General features: G+C 41.7%; 1 protein-coding gene across 4 annotated transcripts in view; it reads left to right on the plus strand.

Annotated features, from left to right (window-relative positions):
• Nucleotides 1–26,946, plus strand: part of KIAA1210 (KIAA1210 ortholog) — a 92,956-nt gene that overhangs the window by 41,982 nt on the left and 24,028 nt on the right. For all 4 annotated transcript variants that reach the window (XM_073361358.2, XM_073361356.2, XM_073361357.2 and 1 more), the window contains exons 2-4: nucleotides 11,839–11,915; nucleotides 19,596–19,764; nucleotides 25,051–25,180. In XM_073361358.2, coding sequence (XP_073217459.1) covers nucleotides 11,849–11,915; nucleotides 19,596–19,764; nucleotides 25,051–25,180 — 366 coding nt within the window. In that variant the 5' untranslated portion in view covers nucleotides 11,839–11,848. The remainder of the gene's footprint in view (nucleotides 1–11,838; nucleotides 11,916–19,595; nucleotides 19,765–25,050; nucleotides 25,181–26,946) is intronic.

Below are 26,946 nucleotides of genomic sequence, written 5' to 3' on the forward strand. Positions count from 1 at the left end.
CTTGCTGCTTATCCAGCCTTCCTGGTGGCTATTATTACTTTGTGATCCTTGGGAAAAGGCCTTTAACCTTTTCTTAAGTTTCAGGATGAAAACTCTCTCTGCATGCAAATTAGTCTTTATTAAGATCCTATCAGTTATCAGCTTCACTGTCACTAGAGGGTTTTTTTTTCTTTCTTAAACTTCTCATTCTCACTATGACCAGTGCTGATCACAATGGGAGTGTTTTAACTACCATGCTGTTAGGCCTGCTTAGAGCAGCCAGTGGCCTGTCTCCATTAGCGCTTTCACTGCTGATGGTAGCAACAGTGGGAAATTTTTAACAAGATCAATCCAGTGTAGAAGAGGCTATGGATCCTTTTTTGATATCCAGTAACTCAGGGTCAGGTTCAGACCCCCTGACTTGTACTAGAAGCTACCTCAGTAGGACTATTTGTGGAGTAAGATACTACTCAACATGAGTGAGGGGATCAGAATCTGGCCCTCAATGTGCAGTTTTGCTGTGCTCGTCATACAAAGACCACGGTGAGGTTCCACATTTGTAGTGTTTCAATAGCTTCCAGGTCTAATTTTCTCAGGGGCTCTGAAAGTTGAGCAGTATTCTTACTAGCTTCACTATGATCAACTCTAGAATCTTCTTCAGGGGGGCTGGAGAGGGGAAACTGAGGGCAGAATTTGGCCCTGTCAGTGGAATTTAGTAAACAATTCTGTTGATGGTGCGTGAGCAAGAACAGAACCCAGCTCGCTGCCTTGTGTTTGCCCTGGTGGTCTAACGGGAGGTGTGACACATGACCAGAAAGGGTTAAGTGTCCTGCAGGATGAATTACTCAAATTCAACCCTTAAAGACATGGGGAGATAATGTTTGTATATTGACATATATATTGGTAGTGGTCAACAATGTAATCAACAGTCCCTGTCTATGCTGTATTCTGTTAATTCAGAGATCAAAAGAACATCCTTGCATTTAAAAGAACTGTAAACATAGAAAAGGAGGACTTGTGGCACTTTAGAGACTAACCAATTTATTTGAGCATGAGCTTTCGTGAGCTACAGCTCACTTCATCGGATGCATACCGTGGAAACTGCCTCCCTTTGGGGGGCGGAGGGTGAGAAAACCTGGATTTGTGCTGGAAATGGCCCACCTGATGATCACTTTAGATAAGCTATTACCAGCAGGACAGTGGGGTGGGAAGAGGTATTGTTTCATATTCTCTGTGTATATATAAAGTCTGCTGCAGTTTCCACGGTATGCATCCGATGAAGTGAGCTGTAGCTCACGAAAGCTCATGCTCAAATAAATTGGTTAGTCTCTAAGGTGCCACAAGTACTCCTTTTCTTTTTGCGAATACAGACTAACACGGCTGTTACTCTGAAACCTGTAAACATAGAATATCGCTGTATTCATCTCTCTTTGAAATGTATAACCAATCATCTGTGAATGGTGGAAAAACAGGCAATTGCCTTATGTTAATTCGTGTAGCTATGTACCGGTGATGGACCTACTTCAAAGTTGCCCTGATTGCCTATTATAAGCCAAGAGACTCCAACTTGTCAAAGAAGGCCTGAAATTGTATAAAAGATCTTTGGGTCCTGATCCTGTCATCTCAGATCTGCTTAAGCTTTACCAGGGGACGTTTGAGTCGCAAGATTGAGGTCCCAGTTAAGCTGGAACACCCTGAATATGATATTGGACTATAACCTATGGACTAAATTCTAAAAGAACTCTTTGCAACTACAAAGCTCACCATCTCTGCTATGAATCTGAACCTCAAGAATTAAACTCATGTCTATATGTATATTGATCATTTAACCTATACTCTCTTTTTAAATAAATTTTAGTTTAGTTAATAAGAATTGGCTATAAGAATGTATTTGGGTAAGATCTGGAATATTCATTAACCTGGGAGGTAATGTGTCTGATTTTTTGGGATCGGTAGAAACTTTTCTTTTATATGATGAATAAAATTTTCATTAATCCTCATCATATCTGACTTGGGTAACTAGGTGGAAGCCTGAGGCTGGGTTACTTTAAAGGAACTGTGTTTTGGACTTCTGAGTAACCAGCAAGGTATAACAGAACCTGTTTAGTGCTGGCTGGGTAAATCTAAGCATTGGAATATCCACCAGCTTTGGGGATTGTCTGACCCATTCTTTGCCGTTTGCCCTAATTGAGTGACCTCAGCTGGCTTCCGGTATACGAGACTCTGAATATGCTCGCAAGGAGCAGATCTCTGGAGAAAGAAGGTGCTACTGCATCCACCACCACATCTCGAAGCAGAACCATCCTCTACAGAGATGTTAAAAAAGTAAGTCAGGCTGGAATGTAACCTGTCTGTTAGTTTCTGAAGAACAGTGTCATCTGAATTCTAATGCTGCTTGAATCCCCCTTTCTCTTGAAATCTACCAAGAAACCTGCAATCAGGACAGTGAAAGAGTGCATGGGGGCTATACAGGACCGACTGGAGTCTGCAGCCTTCTTCTGGTCCTGTTTACATAACTCAGACCCTAATGTGCAAAGCAGGGGCATTGTTGATTATCCCCAGGCTGCAGGCTCCAGCCAGTCCCTTAAAGGGATAGTACTTTCCCCCTTGCACCCTTTTCACACGGGCCTACAAAAATGGTTGAGTTTTTCAAAATGGTTCTGCTACAGCTGGAAGAGTGTTTTAAGGAGAGCGCCTTGAGGGAGGATAGCAGCATGGAGGACCAGGTTATGGGCATGACCATCGTGTATGTGGCTCCATCTCATGATGTATGGTGTTCAGTACAAGAATCAAAGCTTGAGCTTGAATTAAGCTGGCATGTTTATCTGAAGGAAAATGGTTGACAAAGCTGCAACCAAACCTTGTATGTCTTGTCCTGGGCCAGTTTGCATTGTTACTTTTCCTGAGGAAAAAAGATTTCTATTTCCCAGGCCTGATAGAATGTATGGCCATGTATTCTTGAGACTTTATTGCCTTCAGCATTTATTCTTGAGGAAAGAGACACTGAGCAAGGGGACAGCAGCTCCTTTCCCTTGTGGATTTCTGCACCACAGAGGCTCCTCCCAGAAGGCCCAAGATGGGTGTGTGACTCAGGACGCAAGTTAAGGAAGGATTAAAGACCAGGCAGATGCACCAGCCTTTCCACCGCTACAGAGAGGCAATGCAGCAGCCATATTTATTCCCCAAACCCATGCAAAATACAGTGAACTTGATTCTTCAGACTTTTCTATATAAAGAAAATATGAGTCTCTCAGAGCTCTAACGATGCAGGTGATCTTAAATAGGTGATACAAACATCAAGGAAATGGTGATCGCGTCTCCTTTTTATTATTTTGTTTTACAAATGTATAGTACTTGGGCATGGAATGTATTTAGCTGGCAAAGGGGAGTGGTGTGACCACAACCCTGGGAACTATGGCTATGTCGCCGCCTCCCGTTGTGGCCTTGGTAACGCAGCCAAGCACTCCGCCCTCAACCACACCCATTTTGTAAAATGGGGCTAGTGATCCTTGCATTGCCCCTCATGTTGGGAGGCCTCCTTCAGAGGTGCTGGAACAACTTTTATAGTGGGGGTGCTGAGATCCATTGAACTAAATGGTAAACCCTGTATATAATGGAAACCACTTCAAGCCAAGGGGTGTGGCAGAACTCCTAGTTCCAGCACCTATGGCCTCATTAGTTCTTCCACATGAAAAGCTCTGTGTAAGTGCTGTTGCTATGAAAAATGTTGCGGTTATTAATGGAAGCTGCATATTGAAGGAGCAGCAGATACAAGCCTGTAGGCCTGTGTTGACTCAATAAACTTACTACAAAAAAAGATGAATGCCATGTTGATTGCTAGGCAGTTCCTATTGACTGCTTCAAAAATAACTCTGCATCTCAGCAGGAGATTTACTGATTTAAAATATGCCCCCGCGATCTGAACGCCAGCTGCAAATTGGATCCAGTAAAGTCAGTTTTGTTTTGATATGTACAACTATACAGGAAACCGTTTTGTTGTTTTGTGCTTAATGCAAGTAATTCATTAATGTATCGGTTTTGTACTGATTGGGCATGGCAAGGAGGGAAGAGCACAGTGTTCTCCAAAATCCTTGCTGCTATGGTTAAGCTTTAAATCCTTTCCATTCCCTCCTCCCCGGCCCATGGGAGCAGACAGGCCAGGACATAGAGAAACCAATATGCTGTCTCTGTGTAGGTTGTGGCTGGCTTCTGGGAGACCTAGCAAGGGGTCCTTTTGCACTGTGGATTGCACTGCAGGGGCTCCCACCAGGCCTATGCAATGGGGGAAAGATTGTGGGGGCAAGTTGAAAGAGAACCAAAGACAGGGCTAGTAGGTCTGTAACTCTGCCCATGCACGAACCATTCCATCCCTCGGGGATAATGCAGCAGCCGTTGGGACTCCGGGAATCCTGTGTCCCCAGCAGCATCTGTGGGTCGGCTCTGCTGCTGCCCTGTCATAGGAGAGGGGAACACCCTACCTCTGGTCTCTCTCGGTCCCGGTTTGTCCCACAGTGGGGTTACTCAGGGTGTGCAATGGGCCCAGGACTCTCCCTTGAGTCCCATTTGCCGGCTGAGAAATTTCGCACCGCTCCAGAGAGAATCTGTGTTGTCCCTCTGGGAATTCCTTCACCCTCCCTGCGCTCCAGTGTCTCGTGACCCAAAGGGTATATTGAAAATGTTGCTGCAAATGGTCATGCCTTTATTTGACCTGATATTTTTATCAGCAAAAATCAATATACATATTGCGTTTTTGAAAAACCCTTGCCTAATGGGTTAGTGCCGTGGGAAAGCTCGCATGTTGCACATGGTCAGTACAGCTGATTGAAAGACTGGCAGTGATACATCTGCTGTATTGATACACAAGCCACAGCACTGTGTCTGTCAGCTCTCATTATGCTTTAGAAATGGTGAAGTTCCAAGGATTCAATCAATTAATGCCTGTACTCTCACATGGATTTCTATTGATAGTTTGTCATTTTCTCTCTCTACATTACCATGACAGATGCCCACAGTCCAGGGCATATTATCCATAATCTTGACAACTGTTCTTTCTAAAGTACAAGTAAGTTACAACATAGCCAGTGGACGACGACCCTGCTTGACCTAGGTTCTTAAATTCTGAGGCTGTTTAAAATATTTCAACAAATATTTTTCTGGTAGAGCTCATTGTTTTGTAATTTGCATATTTGTTCATTGAAAGCTTGGAAAAACTCTTTTATGTTTCCTCTCCCTCCCAAATCACTGTTTCATACTTAGGACAATAATAGCTATGTGATCTAGTGCGAGATGTAGATTCTTTGTGTGCCCTTGAAAAAATCACTTGGCCTCCATATGCCTCAGTCAGTCCAGCTGTAAAATTGGGTAAATGCAGGAGCTGATTTGACTCAGATACTGCCTGTCAGCTGAATCATCACTGTACATTTAAAAAAAAATTACCAAATTGAAAAAAATGAGCATTAAATAATAAAATTTAGAAGCATGACTGTCAAAATTTAATGAAGTCCTAGAAAGACTCTTAGTGAGCAGATGAGATTATAAAGTGATTATATAAATGTATAACAGATGAAAACTAAGCAGGAAAAACTAGCCAGCATGAAAAAAACATTGCACCAAATTTTGATCTCATTTGCAGTGGTGTAAATTACTCAGAATCTGGCCCATTCTGTAAAAATGAGTTAAGATCTGGGGACCTGCAAATTTGTCAGTTTTACTGAACACTTTTATTGAACGCTTTCCTTCCACTTAATTTCAAATAGATTTTTCCCCTACCTGAAAGAAAATCTAATGCAACAAACATTTACAATATATAAGGAGCAGTGGAAAAAAATAGGACAAAACTTCCATGTGAAATCCTGTTGATCACCACTTTAACCAGAATACATGGGAAAGGTAGACATTACAGAAGAAAGAACATAACAAAACATTAGGAAAAAGAAAGAGAAGAGATGATCTGAAAGGCATAATGCCTCTCCATAATCACAATGAAAAACTCATGGCAGCCGGACTTGCCTATTAGCATTCAATTATTATTATTGTCTAACAGTTATCTGAAGACAGCCTCAAACCAGCTGTAGTTTAAAAAGGTTTAATTCAATCAGTGTCTAATGCAGGGCTTTTCTATTCAGTTCAGTGGGCTGGTGCTGTCACTATAAGGTTTTCATACTTTTGGGGCTCAGTTACATTAGTTTACCTGTCTGTAAAGTTGGTATAAAAATTCTCCCTTCATGTGATGTTGAAAGTCTTAACTAATATCGACAAAACACTTTGAGTCAGAAAATGGCAAATAAAGACCAGATTAAAGTCTCTTGGAGCAGGTTTTGTATCTAAATTAATATTTATTAATAAAAACTATTTGCTCCTTAAATTCTGGCATATTGTATCATTTATCTTCCGCATCAAAGGACACGATTTTTTGTTATTGTAGAGCTGTCTTGCTAAAACTGTCATATTTCCATTGTTGCTTGACATTTGAACTGTAACTTTTTTGTGGTCTGCTGCTTTAATGCTTTTGTATCTGAAGGAGCATTGGAAAATACAAACTGGAGCCACTTAACTTTGTATGATCTTAAAAACTAGATTTAATTTTGTTTTAGTCAAGGGGGAAAATGATGCTATCTGCTAACTTGATTGATCAATAGACCTATTTGTGATAGGGTTTTGAAGCTCATGGAGAAAAGCTGATTGCACTAAATCCAAAATAGATTTGATCTAACAGCTGAGCTCAGCGTCCACATGTGTAGCATAGCCCAGGATGCTGGTTCAATGCAAATGCTTAATTCATTTTTATAATGCTGATAGAGTAGCACAATGACTGCTAGAGGGAGACACCATAGGACAGGATGTGAATTCTCAGCAGCTCATCTCTCTTACTCAAGTTGTATTTGGACTTTAAAAAAAACAAAAAACCATATTGTCCTTTTTTGCATGATTTTGACAGGCTTTTAAAGTACTGTAGCTTGGAGGGAGCTGTGGCTGTTTAGTAAATAGCGATTTCCACTGAATACATCTGATGAAATGAGCTGTAGCTCATGAAAACTTATGCTCAAATAAATTTGTTAGTCTCTAAGGTGCCACAAGTCCTCCTTTTCTTTTTGTGAATACAGACTAACACGGCTGCTACTCTGAAACCTGTAAAGATTCAGTATTCTGAGGCTGGGACATGTTATACTCTTAGTTGAGCATATTTAATGGCTTTGATCCTGACTTCCTGAAAAGACAGCTGTGCTGTGAAGAAGTTTTGGCCGGGCTGGGGGGAAGAGGGTTGTTTGTTGAAAGTGAAGAAAAGACTTGTGGTTGGAGTCAGTGGCAGATTTAGAGTTAGTGGGGTCCTGTACACAGCTTCATTTTCTGGGCCCGCCCCCAGCCAAGAAAAAGAACATTCTCTTTTATCTCCCCACTGTTTTTCATTCTTTTCCTTTTTTTTTCTTCTTCATCCTTCTCCTATATTATAAGTAATAGGAAGTAAATGAAAATAAAGTGAGGTACCTTGGTTGTTTTTGTAGTCTAACTTTTTTTCACAGACTACTTGAAAATTGCTGAGGATCTCGTCGGACGACTTAATGATCTTTCCAAATGTTGTTTGTACCGTTAGCTAACTATCGTAAAGTGCTTTGGATAAGAGTGCTTTATTAAAAAAATACACCTTAATAACCTTTCCTCGGTCCACCTGAATGGAGTTTTTGGACCACAGTTTGAGAACTTCTGGTCTCGATGAAAGCTTGTATTTGTATTTTTTACACGTTAGCAAAATGCAAAGTATAGATGATGCATGAATGGAAAATAAAAGTTAACTTCCTCTGAAGAAACTTATTCAATTTGAAGAAAAATTTTTTTCTTCAGTTAGCTTTTTTTTTTACACTTTTTCTTTACAAAATCAACCTCATCATTTTTGATAAAATGAATGAAATGTTTTACTTCATCTTCAAAAAGATTTGTGTCTATGTCCTCTCGGTAGAATTCACTTAATTTCTTACTGTAGTGGCTTTTAGCATTTTTCGTCCATGCTTCTGTCAAAAAACATGCATAATAAATCAACAGTTTTCTTTAGAGATTCACCTCTACTCTGCAATTGCACTATTACTTTGTCACAAATAACACTGACGATCTTAACAAAGATCTTCTTTCCCTTTTTTAAATTGATTACATTGTCTCTAGTTGCTTTTTTTTTTTTACACTTCTCATCAGATATATCAGAAAAACCTTTTTTTTCTGTTTAATGTTAGTGCCTCTGCTTCCACCGAGCTACAGTCATTTCGAACTTCCATGACACAGCTTTTAACTGAGGCTAACAATTGTGCAGCATTCAATAAATTTGTATCAACCTTTTGCAGCAATTTGCTGACGGCATTAATTCTTTGAAGTAAATGGTTCCACAAAAGAGTAAAAACAGCAATATTGTACTTTTCAAACTTTTGTGCTCATGATTTTGCTTCAGTTTTCGCATGTGGTTTTTCAGAATTTGATGTGGCTATGTCTAATAAGGTTTTCTTTATATCCTCATCATCTGCTCATTTTCAAAGCCAAAACAGCATCTGCATGAGCAGACCACCTGGTGTCACAAATTCTTTTGACTATCAAATGTGTTTCATGTGACTGCTCCAAGCATGATTGTAGCATACTCCACCAATGCGTGGAAACCGAAAAAAGGCATACACATTTTGAACAAAGTCAAAAAAAGGTGTAGCTCCGTCACAAGATTCAGCTGTAGCATTGCAGATTAAATTTAAGGAATGCCTGGAACGTGGTACATAAGAATGGCCCTCCTGGGTCAGACCAAGGGTCCATCCAGTATCCTGTCTTCTGACAGTGGCCAGTGCCGGGTGCCCCAGAGGGAATGAACAGAACAGGTAATCCATCAAGTAATCCATCCCCTGTTGCTCATTCCCAGCTTCTGGCAAACAGAGGCCAGAGACACCATTCCTGTCCATCCTGGCTAATAGCCATTTATGGACCCATCGTCCATGAATTTATTTAGTTCTTTTTTGAACCCTGTTATGCTCTTGGCCTTCACAACATCCTCTGGCAAGGAGTTACACAGGTTGGCTGTATCTTGTGTGAAGAAATACTTCCCTTTATTTATTTTAAACCTGCTGCCTATGAATTTCATTTGGTGACCCCTAGTTCTTGTGTTATAAGAAATAGTAAACAATACTTCCTTATCTATTTTCTTGATACCAGTCATGATTTTATAGACCTCAATCATATTTCCCCTTAGCCGTCTCTTTTCCAAGTTGAAAAGTCCCAGTCTTATTAATCTGTCTTCATACGGAAGCCGTTCCATACCCCTAATTATTTTTGTTGCCCTTTTCTGAACCCTTTCCAATTCCAGTATATCTTTTTAGAGATGGGGCGACCACATCTGCACACGGTATTCAAGATGTGGGCGTACCATGGATTCATATAGAGGCAACATGTTATTTTCTGTCCTATTATCTATCCCTTTCTTAATTATTCCCAGCATTCTGTTTGCTGTTTTGTATGCTGCTGCACATTGAGTGGATGTTTTCAGAGAACTATCCACAGTGACTCCAAGATCTCTTTCTTGGGTGGTAACAGCTAATTTAGACCCCATCATTTTATATATATAGCTGGGATTATGCTTTCCAATGTGTATTACTTTGCATTTCTCAACATTAAACTTCAACTGCCATTTTGTTGCCCAGTTTTGAAAGATCCTTTTGTAGCTCTTCGCAGTCTGCCTGGGTCTTAACTATCTTTAGTAATTTTGTATCCTCTGAAAATTTTGCCACCTCACTGTTTACCCCTTTTTCCAGATCATTTATTAATATGTTGAATAGGACTGGTCCCAGAACAGACCCCTGGGGGGCACCATTCCACTCTGAAAACTGACCATTTATGGTCAGCTTCATTCATTATGGTATGAATAAACAGAGGGGTTTGCATCGTTCAGTCTTGCCTGTAGACCTGAATATTTTCCTGCCATATTTGCAGTGTTATCAACACTCTGCCCACGACAATTTTTGATATCCAAACCTAAATTTGCAATGATTTCCAAAACAGTTGTCTCTAGACATTCAGCAGTATGGGATTTTAGCGGGACAAAACAAAGAAATCACTTTACAACTTCACCATTGCCGGTCACATATCTTAAAATTAATGTTAATTGGTCTGCATGACTCACATCTGGTGTTGAATAGACTATTATGGAATAGTACTTGGCATCCTTTACTTCATCAGTGAATTGCTTTGAGCCACTCTGCTATTATAGTGATTAATTCATCGTTGGTTTGGTGTGTTAAAAAGTTAGTCTTCCCTGAGCCACAATATTGATAATTTTTCACATGCTCTTTGAGAAAATGGTCAAATTCACTAAGATATTCAAGGTTAGGTTAAAAAATTACTGTTTCGATTTGACAATGGTGACTCATCATGTCCTCTTCGAGGTAGTCCCAAAGAAGACAGCAGTTTAATCGTGGCAACAACACGTCTCTGCACTTTCCTCCAGTAAGAACACTCCTTTTTCAAGCTGCGCCAATAGCACAGAATCAATTCTTCCAGATACTTTACACCTTGGAACGAACTTACACATAGCATTAATATGAGCTTTGGAAGTTTCATGATCAGCAATATGTCTTGCAACGTTTCTCCAATTAGAGAGCCTGTTGATGAATGTTTTTTTCCTTTACTATGGTCAGGGAATAATTTGCAAATAATAACAGTAGACTGCCTTAGTGGTTTCCGAAAAAATCAACCAAATTCTCATTTCTGTTGTCCCATTTTTCTTCATCCTCAGAAAATGGGACTCATGAAGACCTCTAAATTGCTTTCGTCCTGCAACCTTATACTCTTTTCTCAAATTTTCCATAGCACCTATGATTTTCGGTTTATTTACGAAGAAATATTCTATCATATCCAATTAAACAGATTTTGGCCATAATACAAGGGTAGGTTTCTTCCCTTTGACAAAATTACCAATATTTCGTAGTTCCATTGTCACTTGAGTCCACTTGTTCAACTTTTGCAGTCATTGAGGTATCCCCACAACTCAGCGAATGGTCAGATAATTCAGATGTTTCCTCGTCCATACTTTTTGATGAATGTCCACTATTCAATACTTCAAGATTTTTAAAATAAGACAAACTGTCTTTTTGCTTAGCTTTATCGCCTTGCCTTGCCTTGCCTTTTTTTTTTTTTTTTTTTGCATTTTTGACTGCCAGACTCAGTGTTGCTTCATTATTGCTTAAAAAAAAAAAAAAACTGACCTTGATTTTAGGCAGATTAAAAATGTCTGAAAAAGCAGGGGTGTAGCCACAGGTGGGCCCATGGACCACCCAATTAGGTTTAACACAGTTAATCCTGCGTTTTTAACCAGGCTCTGTAAAAACGGGATTTTGAACCATTACATACTTGTGGCAAATCACGGGCATTGTTGCAAAGTGCAAGGGAGGGTGCTTTTGTTCAGCTGGATAATAGATCAAGCAGACAGACTTCGAGTGACAAGTGATGATTTCCCTTAGCTGCTGTTATGCTCTTGCCGAGACAGCGAAAAAATGGTGAAGCAAAATTCTTTGCTAGACTACTTCAAAAAACCATGTTTAGAGCACAGTTTGCAGAATGCAGAAAGCCTGGACTGCTTTGCGACTTGCAACGCTTATTAAATTCAGTCATTTGTCAGATTTGTCCTGCGTTTTGGGGCCCTCTGCCACCACACAATTTGTTTCATGGTAAATCTGCCACTGGTTGGAGTGCAAAATATCTGTGTAAGCTCTTTTTGGTGATTAGTATCTGGGAACATTTCAGCAATGTTCAGTGTCCTTGCTGGGTAGAATGAATCTGTCTCTCTAACATTGTTGAGTGCATTGACTAAAAATTAACACACGGTTTTATCTTTTATTTCAGTGACTACATCATGGCTACAGGGCCAACAGATGTCCTACAGTCACCAGAGGCCGGGGAGATAACTGAGGAATGTGCAGGTAAACAGCTGCTCTTCACACGTACAGTTAATTTGGCAAGCTGTTGGAAAGCGGGATTCATTTCTTTAAAAGGGAGCCATGACTGAACTGTTCTTTGGAGTCTCATGAGTTTTCGTAATGGAAAGAAAGAGCCACTCCATGTATGCAGGGGAATCTTGTTGGGGAAACCAATGTGGAGTCCTAGAGAGTCATAAATTTGTGCAAGATATTTATCTCAAATTCTAATGTTGGATGCCTAGCAAACAGGGCTGCATAGTCTGCAGAACTGGCTGCTTTGCCTGGATCTTATCTTAGAATCCGGCCCTGAGTGTATGTTGCAGTGGCAACTCCTGTGTAAGGAAGAGGTGATGGACCATGTCATCACTGTAGCACTTCCCCATGGTTGATGAGCATCCATGTTTGCTACAGATGTCCACCCATTTGCTTATCCTTCAGTCTTGTGGCCTGGATTGGCACTCTGTCAGCCCCACAAATGAGCGCGACAGTCTAGGGAGAAAGGAAAATGTCTTGTCTAGTCAGAAGATCTGTCTGTCTTAAACAACAAAAAGCCTTTTGCCACTATTCAAGCTGTTCCTCAGGAGACACGTATCAGCAGCAGTAAGGTGGGCTGAGGTAGTTCCGGAGCAGTTGTAATATCATCTATCGATGGAGCGTTTGGTTCAGTACTTCACAGATGATAACAATCTTCTTGTTTATCCTGCGTAAATGCATCTGCACCCATCGGTATAGATCAAACTCTGCTGCTGAGAGAGACCTGTATGCACACAGGACTGCTAGCTGTCAGAGTAAGGAGTGGCAATGTAGCACTATAAAGGCTGCAGATAGGCGCAGTTAAGCACAGCCGTTATGCTGGGCGTCTAGAGCTCTTGGAAATGGGACTACATAGATAAGCAAATTTTAGAACAGTAGAATGTCTGTTAATTGAACTATGAATGGGTGGTGGAAGTAAGATAAAGGAATGAAGATAGAGAATAAGGATGACAGGTTTCAGAGTAGCAGCCGTGTTAGTCTGTATTCGCAAAAAGAAAAGGAGTACTTGTGGCACCTTAGAGACTAACCAATTTATTTGAGCATAAGCTTTTGTGAGCTACAGCCAATGAAGTGAGCTGTAGCTCACAAAAGCTTATGCTCAAATAAATTGGTTAGTCTCTAAGGTGCCACAAGTACTCCTTTTCTTTTTGAGAATAAGGATGGATGCTTAACCAATAACACTTTTTAGTATATAAATCTAGTTTGTGCAAATCATCCCAGGTTCCTCATAGTAGAGTGTGCAAGCTAGTGAACTTTATCATCTGTGTGACACCTACTGCATGGAAGGACTAAGTTCCTTCTGGCTAGTTCTGGTCATAAATACACATCTCATGAGTGAAAGCCTGGACCCAGTGAAGCCTGTGAGAATTTTGTCATTGATTACAATGAGGTCAGGATTTGGTCCAACGTCTGCAGCTGAATTGACCCTAAATATATATTTGGGTATGAAAAAACCTAAGAAGGTTTTTGTTTCCAACTTACCCCGAACCCTTTTAGAGCTGGATTTGCTGTAGTTAACACTGAATTGTTTAATGAGACTGGCACTGAACAGAGCTATCCCATTCCTTTGGTTTTTCAAAAGACCCTTCCTTTCTTAGCTCTCTACAAAGTGTAGCATTACATCAAATCCTCCTTTATAGCTTTAATTGGGCTGGATTGCAAAAACCTTGGAGACTGAGATTTCCAGTGTTTATGCTCCAGTCAATTAGATTACTCCACAGATTTTGGATTTTTTTCCTAGAAGTAGCAGAGCATTTTCAGTATGTGCTGTTCCCTGTTGATGGCTGTGATCACAGAGAGAAGCCAGACAAGCTTGACTCTCTGACCACCTTCAAGTCACAATCATAGCATTGCCTACTCTTGCAAGTCTGGCAATATTTGGCATTTTTCATAAAGTCTCAACTCCTAGAGTCAAGGTATTTCATGAGACTCTTGGCTTAATATTTTTAATATGAAGTTTCTAACCCTCATGGCTGGAGAGAAAAGCTTGCAAATATGGCCTTCGTGCACTTTAAAGGCCCAAAACCCAGAAGGCAAATAAAAAGTACCTAAAATTTATTATGATTGGTTTAGATTTCATAATTTTTTTAAGCCAGTCTCAAGATTTGGGGGCATCTGACACATGATTTTTTAAACATTTGAGGTTGGCGATACTGACCGTTTCAGGTGTTACTCCTACCCCTGTATCTTCCTAGATTTTGTCTTGTCATTTTACAATCACATTTTCGTCTTTTAAAAAATGTTTTTCTTTCTCCTGTTGCTGTGTAAAAGAATCACACAAACAACAAGGGGATACTGTTTAACGAACTGACCAGAGAGGGGAAAAAATGAAACTGGCTACATGCAAAGTGCTGTGAAATGCACAAAGTAAATGAACTTGAAAAAAAACGAACAAAATGTTTGTTTTCTTGTCTTGCAGTTACAGTAGTTACTTGTAATTTTAACAGCCCATACATTTTCAGATAGCAGGATGATTTTTTTTTTTAAAGTTGACGAGCCCTTTAAATTTTATCTGGAAAACATACGTCTTAAATTGCAGTATTGCCAATCCCAAGCATTCAAAAATCGTGAGTCGTCATTCATAAACTGTTTGATGAAGGGTTTTATACACAGTTGTGTTAACGTGGGATTCCTCCCTCTCTCTGTGCTGGATTTTTAATTCGTTATCTGCTTAAGTTTTTTCCTTTTTTATTTATCATTGTTTGTATTACTGCAGTTTTTAGAACCCCTTGTCATGGGTCAGGACCCCATTGTGCTGGGCACTGTATACTGTACAAACACCGATTATCTTTCCCATAGTTCCAGTATCACAATGTGCTTTATGAACCTAGTGAAATATTTGGTTACTTCACCTGGTACTGAAATGCCTCTGAGGTGAAACATGGTAACTTTTTTGAACAGCAAACAAAACTGATGCCCAACAGTTCACAACATGAAGCTAAAGTGCATACCGTTATGAATTATGTCTTGAGTTCTGAGAGCATTTGGCACTTAATACAAGAACACAGACGTGGCGCCCCAAAGGGCTCATAGTCTAAATACACAGATCACACAGGAAAGGGTTATCTTGAAGTGGCTTTTTGATATAATGGTTGGGACAGCTAGTTTCTGCGAGCTTCAGGGAAGAGCTTTCTTTTTCTAATTTAGTTTAAACAGCTGGAGGGATTCAATTAGGCAGAACGTAACTGTGTTAGCATGGCTATTTGAGATGATGTGCAAGGCACTGCCAACATTAAAATGATGGTTAAGGAACTGATGGTGGTTTCTGAGTTTTAAACTGTATTAGGGTAGTATGTATCGCTCACATAACGACTGCGGTTTACTCATTGTCTGATGCTTACAAACTACTTCCGTGGCATCCATCCTGAAATTATTTACCATACTGATTAAAACAACAACAAAAAAATCAGGGAAGAAATTGCCTAGTTTTATCTTTTGCAGGAACAGTCATGGCAACTTTCTTTGTTTGCTTTGCTTCACTCCTGTTTTTATAATTTACTATATGAACAACTAGCTCGGTGAACTGATCCTCCCCCCGTCCATTAGCTTCTGATTTAGTCTAGTGCTAATGCCATTGTGAGCCTAAACTAACTAGGTGACCCTCCCTGTTCGTATCGCCATGGGTGTCTGGTATGCATGTGTAGCGATGTCATTGTAATGCCTTTGTTTTCTGCTACACATACATACCAGACACCCATGGCGATACGAACAGGGAGGGTCACCTAGTTAGTTTAGGCTCACCAATGGCATTGGCACTAGAATGAATAAATAAATGCATAAGATGCCTTTAAATTTCTAAAAATTTTCCTGCAGCGGTCTGACACTTTGTTCTTTGAGCAGTTGAAGCCTGTTGGGGATGGAGGATGAGTGTGCGCGTACACACACATACTCTGTGTGTGTGTGTGTGTGTGTGTCTCTCTCTCCCCCCCCCCCCACTACTTTACTGTTATCTTTTCATGCTCTTTACCTTTACCTAGAAGAAGTCATTTTGGACTGATGGTATATAGCTGCTTTTTGGAATAATGTAGAGAGACCTAACAGGCTGTATAGGTATGTACAGGACTGTTGGGAGAGAGACGTTTAGAATGTTAATTACTCGTATGAGCACTGGTGGTGGTTTGAAGATAATAGAAGAACCACCTGACTTCTGTATTGTTTGAGAGGTAATGAGGTCTAATGGCTAGCACATGACCTGTCTTCTGTTACCAACTCTGCCACTGGCTGTTTGTGGGCCTGGTCCAAAGCCCATTGGACTCAACAGGAATCTCTACTGACTTCAGTGGGCTTTGGCTTGGGCTTTGTGTGATCTTGCACAAGTCACTTACTCCCCTTTTTAGATATCTGATTGGTAAAATGAGGATAATATAAGATACTCATCTCTTACAGTGCTTTGAAGTCTTCAGCTGAAAGCCATGGCAGGAAAGTGCCGTGTCTCATTATTATCGTTATGGTGAGAGTCGCTAGGTGGTGGTGTTACACAGTCTTTCCACGCTCTTTCTCTCTGTTGTTGGGCAGTGTACAGCCTCTGAAGAAATACTTGTGTTTTTGTTAGTTTTGTGATGAAGTTTCTTTCTGGGGGACCTGTAGCAATCAGCAAGGGAGACTCTCTCTAACTAGAGTCAATTCCTGGGACACAGTTGCTCCCTGGGAACCAGGCATTAGTATTTTGATTGAGATTCCTGAAAAAGGGTTTGCCTCTATGCTGTTGAGGACCACCTGGAACTGGTGTATGGAGGAAGGTACCATCCCATGGCAAACCCTTGGGGTCAAGGATGAACCTGTGAACACTCTGCCTCAGTTTCCCTCTGAATTCCCAGAATAATCCAGTCACAGCCCAAGGTCTTTGAAACAATATTTCGCCTCTCCTGGTGTCTAATTTATTAAATATTATTCACTCCCAAAAGACCCCTTTTCACTTATCCCTCAAATTTAGGGTCTTGTAGTCCTCCTTCTTGGGATTGTTTCCAGTCCTGGTCTCCCTGGCCTGTAGACTATCCCCTCAGGTTCAGGGCTTTCACTGCCCTCCTTCCTGGGGCTGTGTCCTGGCTGAGTTTTCCCCCTCTCCAGTTTCTCTCTCCCCCCTGACAGACCTTGAAGCCTACTTCTGAGTTACCTGCCCCATCAACTAATGAATCTCTTGAGCCTCCCCAGGGGAGTCTAATCACCCCAACACCTGTTTGTGAGGGCTGGGAGGGAGGGGAGCCTTGTTCTGCCCACCTTAGCAGGCTCCTGGTCCCAAGCCCTTAAAGCAGCAGTGGACTGAGATGCAGTTTGCCAGTAGGTACTTAAGTATTTTGAAGCACTCTGCATACTTGCCCCAGAGCCCACTGTCCCAGCTTGGAAGATCCAGACCCTGAGGTCCGGCCGCCAGGGCATTTTTCTGTTAGCACCAGCTAAGGAAGATGGCAGCCCAGCCCCCTTTGCTTTTGATCGGTCACTAAACTGGCCACAAGGAGACTCACTGCCCAGCCCAGCGGAGGAGTGCGTCGGTGGGGGTTGGGCAGAGCAGGCAGACAAATACCTCCGTGTCCTGCACTGAGAGAACCAGCCCAGTAGCTGCATCCCCTGTAGGGTGGGGTGGAAAATGCCTACTAGCCATTGGGCACAGTCTAGTGCTGAAGGGGCTGTTGGGAATATGGGAGTTGAAAGTCCTGGCACGTGTACTTTTCCTTATAAATGCATAGGTACTATTTCCGCAGCATACTCGTACTTATAAATACTCCTGTAATGGTGCACTTGGCACTGAAGTCCTTTTTTATCAGTATTTATGGTAACACTGAATTTTGGCCTATATCTTCCCTGTCCCAGACACTGACTACTCCCTGGGGCCATCTTCCTCCCTCCCAGTGACTGCTTCCTTTGCTTTCCTGGACACATGGAATGGGGTAACAACCTCCTCTCTCCTTTAAAGGGCTAGTACCCTCAGAGGCGGATTAGGGGTTTGTGGGGCCCTGGGCCAGAGCAGGCAGGGAGCCCCTTCCCCACCCCTTCCGCCTTCAGTCCCCCCGGGCTCCTGCCCGGCACTCCTTCCAATAAACTGGGTTGGAGTGTGGGGGCTTCCCCCGCCCACCAGGCTCTCCTGCCAGAGAGCGGGTCGTGACGCGGCTCCCCAGCAGGAGCGCTGGGTGGGCGGAGTGAGACAAGCTCCCATGCCCTGACCCCATTCCCTGGCAGGAGGGTGGATGCAGCAGGTTAAGGTGAGGGGGGTGCCCATTCTTCTGGGGGCCCCCAATTGGCTGGGGCCCCTGGGCACAGGACCCGTTCGCCCAGTGGCTAATCTACCACTAAGTACCCTGTTTCAGTGTAAATAAATCAAGTTACACTAGCAGATCACCCAGACTCCAAGTCACTGATTTCTCCTCCAGCAGAAACCAACTGCAAGCCCCCAACATCTGCTACAACTCAACAGGGCGTGACAATATTATTATTTGCTACTGTATAGCTTAGAGCCTGGAGTCATTGTGTATTTCTCAAAATGACTATTGTCTGGTGCAAGATGCAGCTGGATGGTGGCATTGCTTCAGCCCCAATAAAGCCACTGGCATAAATTGCCGTACATGCTGGGCACACGCTGAGACAAAGCATTGCAGACTAACTTATTCCTGAGAGAAGACAAATAATTGTACTGAAATAATGCCTTGTTTATGAAGAAATCCTCCAGCTGTGTATTACCCCAGCTACTCTGGAATATGAATTGAACAATGGTTTGTGCTCTGGTACCTTGCACTGTTTTTGCATTCTAACTATGTCAGAGTCAAGTCTGAGGGTACCTAGTACAACGGGTTTTGACCAAAGAACCCCAAACTGTCATTAAAGGGACTCTGTCAATTTAAAAGTCAATAATAAAGAAATAGCTAAACAAACAAAACTGTATCACCCTAAAATACCGTTGATTAGTATACGTGAAGGAATTTTTAAAAAAAGAAATCTAATATGTATCTTACTATTTATGCTCTTTGATACTTTGTGTATTTCTCTGAGTTTAGACAATAAAACCCAGTGAAGTCTTTTGTCTGTAGCCAGTTTCACTGTCGGATACTTAGTGTACCAATATTTTTGGGTTTCAGATGCTGCAGCAGAGTGTTATATATTTAAAAGCAACTGTCTTCCTGGAAATTTTTTTTTTTAAATTGGGGAGACTTTTTCTTTTGATCTTAGGATTTATAAAAGCTTTAAATTTTTCATCAAATTTAGTCTGTATTCCTTTAACTGCTGTCCTTTTTACAAAATTGGCTGAAAAATCCAGGGCTAAATTAAGCTAATTGAAGACCTTAAGAGTTAAGTAAAGACATTAGAATATTTAAAATGTACTTTATCCTTCATGGTAAACCAAACTCGATTTACATAGCCCATGTGCGGATCTGTGGTGTATGTTATATATAAGCTGTGTGCCTAAACGGAAACCTAAAGAAATATTGGAACCATCTGCTTATTGTAGTGATATTTCATAGACAGCCCAACTAAGAATTACAGCTTTGCATTTCACAGGACTCCACCACTGAATTATTTACAAAGTTGCTCAGTTAAATGAATGGGTTGCTGTGGCTTGCAGTTCTCTCAAAGGATCCCTCTGCAGTTTCGGATGGAACATTGTCCATAGTAACCTCCGCCTGCACCCTTTGTAAAGTTTTTTGTTCTCTCACATTGCAGGAAAGAAAAAATCCAAATTTCAGACTTTCAAGAACTTTTTTGCTAAGAAGAAAAGGAAAGAATCTCCAGCTCCCAGGAGGGAGAGTAATTTAAAACCAAGCCAGTCCAGCAGCGATGTCAGCATCCCTGCGCTCGATACTATTGCTCTTCATTCACCAACTGAGCCTGGGTAAGCTTGCAGTGAAACATAGAAATTACCAGGTTGTGCAGACATTTCGCAGCAATAGAATGAAAGCCTGAGCTGGCCCCTGAGGAGCAACCTCTGTCCAAGTTTGTGCAAAACAAGTCCTAATGCTGCTGATGGAATTTCAGGAATTTCCTTTTTCCTTTGAAACAGGCTCCAAAAATCAGCATAGGAGGAAAACTCTATCCAACTGTTTAGCCTGTAAAACTGCAGATAGGCCAGACTTTGTTTGGTGTTTGAAATCCACCCTGGCAAGTCTTACCAGCAGTGACTTTAGAGTAAGTGGTGATCTGAGTACTACTGATACAGGGAATGTACAGGAAATCAAGTGGCTGTTTCTTAGCATCAATGGAGCCTGTGTAGATTAACCTGCTTCATGACTGGGACAAAGGAAAATAATTTAGCAGCAGAATCTCTGCCTTCAAGAGCCACTTAGTTAATTTTCTTATGACTAAGCTGACAATTAGAGCTATATTTTGTTTTTAAAAGGCCTCTAATTTTGCACCTGCAACCACATGCATGTAGTATATCAAGGGAGACGCTACACATCTGTGCTGGGAAACCCTTGCTTTGAATGTGATTCTGAATATTGTTACGTTCCTGCCCAAAGGAGGAGCTGTTGTCTCTTAGTTAAGGAGACATGCACAAACCTATTACAGATACCAGTGTCCTCAGAGGCAGGTATTGCCAGAACATCAGCAAGTCATACAGTAGAACCTAACCATTAACAACCATCAAGAAATGTGAAAATTCTTTTAAAAAAACAAACAAACCTGCAAAAATATTAAAATCAATATGCTCCCGTTGTTTCAATATAAGTATTTGATCAGTACTCTGTTGAAACAATCCACATAACTGTTTGCTTTCAAACCCAGCCTGGAACAAATTAGTTAAAAATGTCTGTTTAGGAGGCGTGATGAGTTATGTGTTTGCACGCCGCATACTGGGCAGTAGGCAGGAATTTGGGGATCTGCCAGGCCTTGGCTTGTTAGCATAGCAATGACAGAGGGAGTGATTATACCTAGGGTAAGAGGAATTATACCCACACAACTAACCTACCAAACCTTGTTAGCTGATGCACAGAGTGGAAATGGTGCAGATTCATAAGAATATTACTGTCTGTTCCAAGTGCAAAAGTGAAGAAGAGATTTCTCTCTTGCAGTTAATCCAGCACACCATACCCAAGTGCTCTTTATCCCAGCACTATCATCCACAGATTATAAACTGAAGTTAATATTGTGCAAAAGTGAAGATTAAGAAGTGGATAAAACTTTATTGTTATAAGAAATCAAATTGAGTTGATTATCTATAACAAAATATTTTTTGTGCTGTTCAAAAACCTGTTCATACCCAGATATCACAGTGAGCTGGGTGCTTTATAAATACCTAGAGAAACTAAACAAGCTCATTCTTTAATGGGTCTCTTCTTGAACATGCAAGGGACCCTATTGAAGCCAATGGGAATTTTGTCTGTGGAAGGTTTGCAGAACTGGGCCCCAAGCTTTGTAATCCCTGGTATGTAGAATACCAAAGAGCTGTGGTTTTGGTGCTGGTGGTTGTGGAGAAAGTATAGGGTTTCCCCTTTTTACCATGTAATCTCTTTTTTTATAATTTAATTAAAAATATTAACTATATGGGCCAGACCCTCAGAGGTGTTGAGCTCTTCCCATACAAGCCAGTGGAAGGGTAAGGGGAGTTGTGTCAGCAGAGCTTCCATAGCATGCCAACTGTCCGTGGGTTAGTGGTATGGCAGCACCCCTACTTTGAACACCTATGGCCCAGGGGCCTCTGTGTGGTTGCCCCTTGAACTCTGAGGTCCATGGGATGAAGATATGGGATGGGAACTCCTCCTTGATGACTAGAGTTTTCAGTTTTGGTTGGATGTATTCCTGAAGGTTTCATCACATGACATAATCTTTAATTAAAAATTAATCTTTAATTCCTGGAGATTCCAGGACAATCCTGGAGGCTTGGCAACCCTAGACTGTCCCAATTCTAAACCTGTCACCCCTCCCATGTATCCCTTTGGTATCACCCACTTTTGTTTTGTGCCTTCTTCTATCCCTTACTTTTGCAGCTCCACCTCACCTCCTTGTGCGCCACTCTCTCCTCATTCCAACCACTGCTCAAACATGCTGCTCTCATAAAAGCATCCATCAATCACCCCCCCGAGAGTATGCATTATACACCCCTCCATGCTGAGATTAAAACACCAGCTCATACTTAGAAGCCCCTCCTGCTCAGTGTATTTCATTTGGAGCAGGATTATTTAGGGCCAAGTTCTCCCCTTGGTTGATTTTATCCACTTAGTGGAGCAGAAATTAAGCAAACTTCAAGTCGTGGAGTTTCGTTTTAAATGCTATCTTCATGTTTGTGCTGCTTTAAGTAACAGCATCTTGGTGGGAATGCATGTGGCTGACTCATATATGGAAACTGGGGTAGAAGTATAATGACTAAAACATCTGTTTTCTCTCTTTATTGGCTAACAATGCAGCTTTAGATTTCGATGCAAATATAAATACACTGGAAGGGATTACACTGTGAATATATTGTATGTAGGAAAGCTTGTCCTACAATCATCTGTCCTAGACCTGCATTTAAATCTAAAGTTACTTTTATGCTCCTATTGTCACTGCCAAAAGAAAATGTAGAAAGTCTTGTGCAATTACGTGTGTGTGTGTGTATTTTTTAAACATCTAACTGGTGCAGCAGTACAGTCTCCAGAACAAGCAAATGTCTGCTGCTCTTTCTAAAGGACTCCAAATAAATACAGTAAGAACATCGCTGTTTTAAAAAGAGATTAATACAGGGCCAGACACAGGATCTGTTCTAAATAAATCAATAAAGAACAACGAGCATCAGTATTAGTTTATATTAATTAAAAACCGAATTGAGACCATCTTTCTAGCCACAGCATAATAGCTTCAGTAATTATCTTGCCTGGATATAGTCCCTTTCATCCAAAAAGTGCTTATCTAAAAATTGACATACACAGTGTAAAAACTTAGGGACTGCCTAGAGGGTGAAGGCAGGCAAGTGTTTATCACTGCACTGAAACGCTACGCAACAGCTGAAGATAGGCATTAGCTAGCTGATAATGCTAAAGCAAAGGGGAAGAACATGAGCTCTGGGCCTGGCTTTTAATGCAAGAGCACAGATTAGTTCTGGACAAGACAGTAACGTGCAGCAAGATTGCTGCACGTGCCCTGGGGGAATGCTTTCAGACTCCGCCTAAGTATATGATTGGCTACATCTCAAATGGCAAAGTGAAGTTAGCCAAGCAGGCACTGCAGGTGTCATTCCCCAGTGATGTGAGAAGAAGGTGGTTTTGCTGTAGGGCAGGAGCAGAAAGAGAGTTTTTTTTATTGAGTATTCCTTTATGACACCCCCCCCCCCCGAGTTTTGTTTTGGAGGTAAAGAGGGAATTTTAGGTTATGAGACTAATGGATGAGACCCCCTCATTCCATCTGGAATCCCCATATAAAGCAAATGTTGGATCGAATCGGAGATTTTCCCTGACAGTTTTGTGAGAAGGGATTGTCCCTAGTCATTTCCATTTACCCTGAGTCAATCTGCTAAATGCAATTTACGTTGTCTAAAAGGCAGCTGGGCCAAGGGGTTTAGACCTGGATTACAGGTCTGGCCTCAGGAAAGAGCTCTTTGTGTCTAGCTAAGTGCTGGTGTGAAATTTTGATGCAACCCATGTTTGTTGCCTTTTAGACAGGGAATGTACAACTACAACCTGTCTATAATTGAGGGGGCCTGGTTACAACTCCGTTAATAGCTGTAGCATAGACAGGAGCTAATCATCTCCCTTAGCTAAGCTAAACCTCTGGAGAGCATAGAGCTGGACTCAGGAGGAGACCTAGGCAAAAAGTTTGGTCTGAAACTTTGTTGTTGTTGTTGCAAAAAATGCAGATTTGGCAACATGGAAATGCTTCACTAAATTGAATCAATTTTACCCAAATTGTTCATACGGGGGGGAGGGGGAATTCTGTAAAAACCTTGAAATGACTTTTTGTTTAGAAATCGCTGTCAATTTTAGTAAAGCCCAATTACAAATAAAAAAAAATTTTTAAGTCAAACAAAACATTTCATTTTGAGCTTTTTTTTTTACATTTGCCACCTATCTAAGAAATCTGTTATTCATCCAACTGTACTCAGGAGGTGTAACTGGGTCCCCTGACATGGCTCTAGTTGTATTGTAGATGGGCCTTGGACATATTTAAAATGTAGATTGGAACTATATTTGTGGTCCAGTCATGTTATAACAGTTTTTCTTTGCCTATGTGGACAGAAGAAACCCTGTTAGGGAACCATATTTTAACCTCTATATGTGCCAGGGTTTGAACTAGATTTGTGTGTGGTGTTCCATCTGCCTAGAAATCAGGGCTGATCTGACCCACACCCAGCTATGAAGGCCTGAAGGGGCTGTTCCAGCAACCAAGAACTGCTGGACAGAGGGATGCCCCTAGTCTCCTGCAAGGGCATGGTATGGAGCTGCTACACTGGCTTTATGCCACTCAGAGATTCCCCCTGCGCTGGAGGAGTTTCCCAATGACCGTCTTAGCCCTCTGCACAGGTAATGTGGCATAAAGGAGCCTTACTGGAATGGAGAATTGGGCTCAGATCCTGCTGTTCTGATGGCTTATAGGCCATGTAACCCTGGACTCTGGGGGGAAGGGTCGCATTAAAGGATGCGGCGGGGGGGGGGGGTGTTCTCTAACGATAGTGTAAAATGTAACTTTTCCTCAAGCTAGAGGAGCAGGGCCATACGTGGAGTTGCCATGGAGAAAACAAAAAAGCAAACTGGCAGTAAGAAGGGAGGGGAAGATTGCAAAGGGGACTTATCCTTGTGACATGCTTGTCTTTGAAGCCTTGCTGGCAAGGCCCAAAGTGTGAGTCAAGGAGTTTTTTTATTATTATTATTATTAATTACTTGTATTATGTTAGCACCTAGAGGCCTCAGCTGAGACCAGGGCTTTATTTGTGGTAGGGACTGCACAAACACATAGTGATACAATTCCTGCCCTGAAGAGCTTACAGTCTAACTAGACAAGACCAACAAAAGGTGGGAGGGAAAACAGACGCACAGAGAATGACTTGCCCAATGTCCTAGGTCAGTGGCAAAACTAGGAATAGAACCCACCTCTCTGGATTCCTAGTTAAACATCCTGACTGCTCTGCCCCTCTTAAGGTATCTGAATACATGAATGATATGAAATTTTAGAGATCTAGATAGTGGGCTCAAAGATCTTCCCTCCCTTTCAGATCCAAAGGAAGCATGGGAAACAAAGCCTTGTCACATGACAGTGTCTTTATTTTTGAATCTGCGCCAGAAAATACAGCTGGTGACATGTCCTCTCAGGAAAACATACCTGGGAAAGTGAAAACATTACAGGTAAGAGCACGTTCCATATTCACAAGACTGGATAATTTACTAGTTGTTAGCTGCCATACTGAACACTTGCTTGGATCTGCTCACCAGCTGATTCCTCAATGCGTATGGCAGAGAGTTGGAAAATAGATGTGCTGTTGTTTGAATCTGTTCTGCTGCTTAGAAATAGATATATTTATTAAGCAGCACCGGTGTGCTCAGCCTTGTGCTGGTTACTCAGGTGACAACCCCCTGTCCCCAAGACTTCATAACCTATATTCTTCCTGAGATGAGCAGTTCCTCTTCCCCAAGGACCTTCCATTCTTTATTTCATAGCTTCTGCCTTTTGGTTAAGGCTATTTGTTTATATTGAAATGTATCCCTTACACTGAAGCTGGGAACGGGCAATGGGACGGATCACCTGATGATTCTTTCTGTTCATTCACTCTGGGGCACCTGGCACTGGCCACTGTCAGAAGACTGGGTACTGGGCAAAATGGACCATTGGTCTGACCCAGTATGGTCGTTCTTATGTTCACTAGTATTATTTTAAAGGCATCCCTCTGCTACAGTTCTGCCCTGAGAGGTTTTTTTAAATGTTTTGTATTGTATTGTCCAGCACCACTATGAATGTGTGGAGGAAAGACAGATGTTTCAGGGCATTCTTAATAACAGCTTTATTTCTATCATTATTCTTCCTATCTCTGTCAGCTGAGGACACTCTGTTCTCCTAGGTCACTTCCTTCTTCCAAAGCACATGCTGAACCCTTCTTGGCAACCTCCTTATCAATCCTTGGTTTTTGCATTCTGATAGCTGCCAGCATAAAACACAAAGATAAAAGTTAAAGGTTTTCCCGGGGATTGAAGCAAACTGTTGATAATGCAGTCCAAGGCCGCCTACAGGCCTTCATTGGTCAGCATGAACCGCTGTTGCAAAGCAAGGTTGCATCACATATTAAAAAGCAGGAGATACGCAGAGGGACTTGTTCATGAAAATACAGATGAGGCCAAGTTTCAGTTCAAGATATTACTCGCAAAACAGTGCGGTCAGTCGGGGGAGATAATATTTTCATACGACAAGACCTTCTGGGGGCAAAAGCTCCTTTCCATTTGTTTAATCTGATTCTGTTATCTCCATCCCCTTGACTCCTCTTCTATCAACTATTCACTAATCTGCATAGTAACAGAGTGCTGCCAGGGGTGTTTTTATAATCAAAGGGGAGAGTCTGTTACCTTTAACTTAACTCTCATTTGGATAAAAAAGCTGCACACCAATAAAACCAGATAGTTCTTAGTAACAGTAGATTAACTATTGCCAGCACAAGAGAGAGCGTACATTTTCCATTTCTCCTGTAATGTCTTGCCCTCTGCATTTAATAAAGAAGAGTGGGCAGGGTTTGTAAAATATTAGGGAAGCAGATTTTACTCCCACTTAGGGAGTAGATGTGCAGATGTGCAGTGGGTCTCATTTGCTTGCTGCATTCTTACATTCTTTGAGCAGCTTGTCATCTGTCTAGCGTTTGCAGATTGCCTTGCTTCTCTTTCTCTGATTGGTTTGGGGTAAATTTGTGGGGCGCTTGGGCCGATGTGGTAGAATCTGAATAAGGAGGTTGTAGAACAGAGGCTTGACCAGGAGCAGATTTACCATTAAACACACCGTGCGGTGGAACGGGGCTTCCAATGACAGGGGGCCCCCAAAATATGACACCGCAGCAGGGTTCAGGTAGATAGGCAGGCTGCCTGCACGCTATGGCCGGTGGCCCTGCACTGCTCCCAGAAGCAGCTGGCTG

The sequence above is a fragment of the Lepidochelys kempii genome, chromosome 9 (genome assembly GCF_965140285.1).
Source record: "Lepidochelys kempii isolate rLepKem1 chromosome 9, rLepKem1.hap1, whole genome shotgun sequence".
NCBI lineage: Eukaryota > Metazoa > Chordata > Testudines > Cheloniidae > Lepidochelys > Lepidochelys kempii.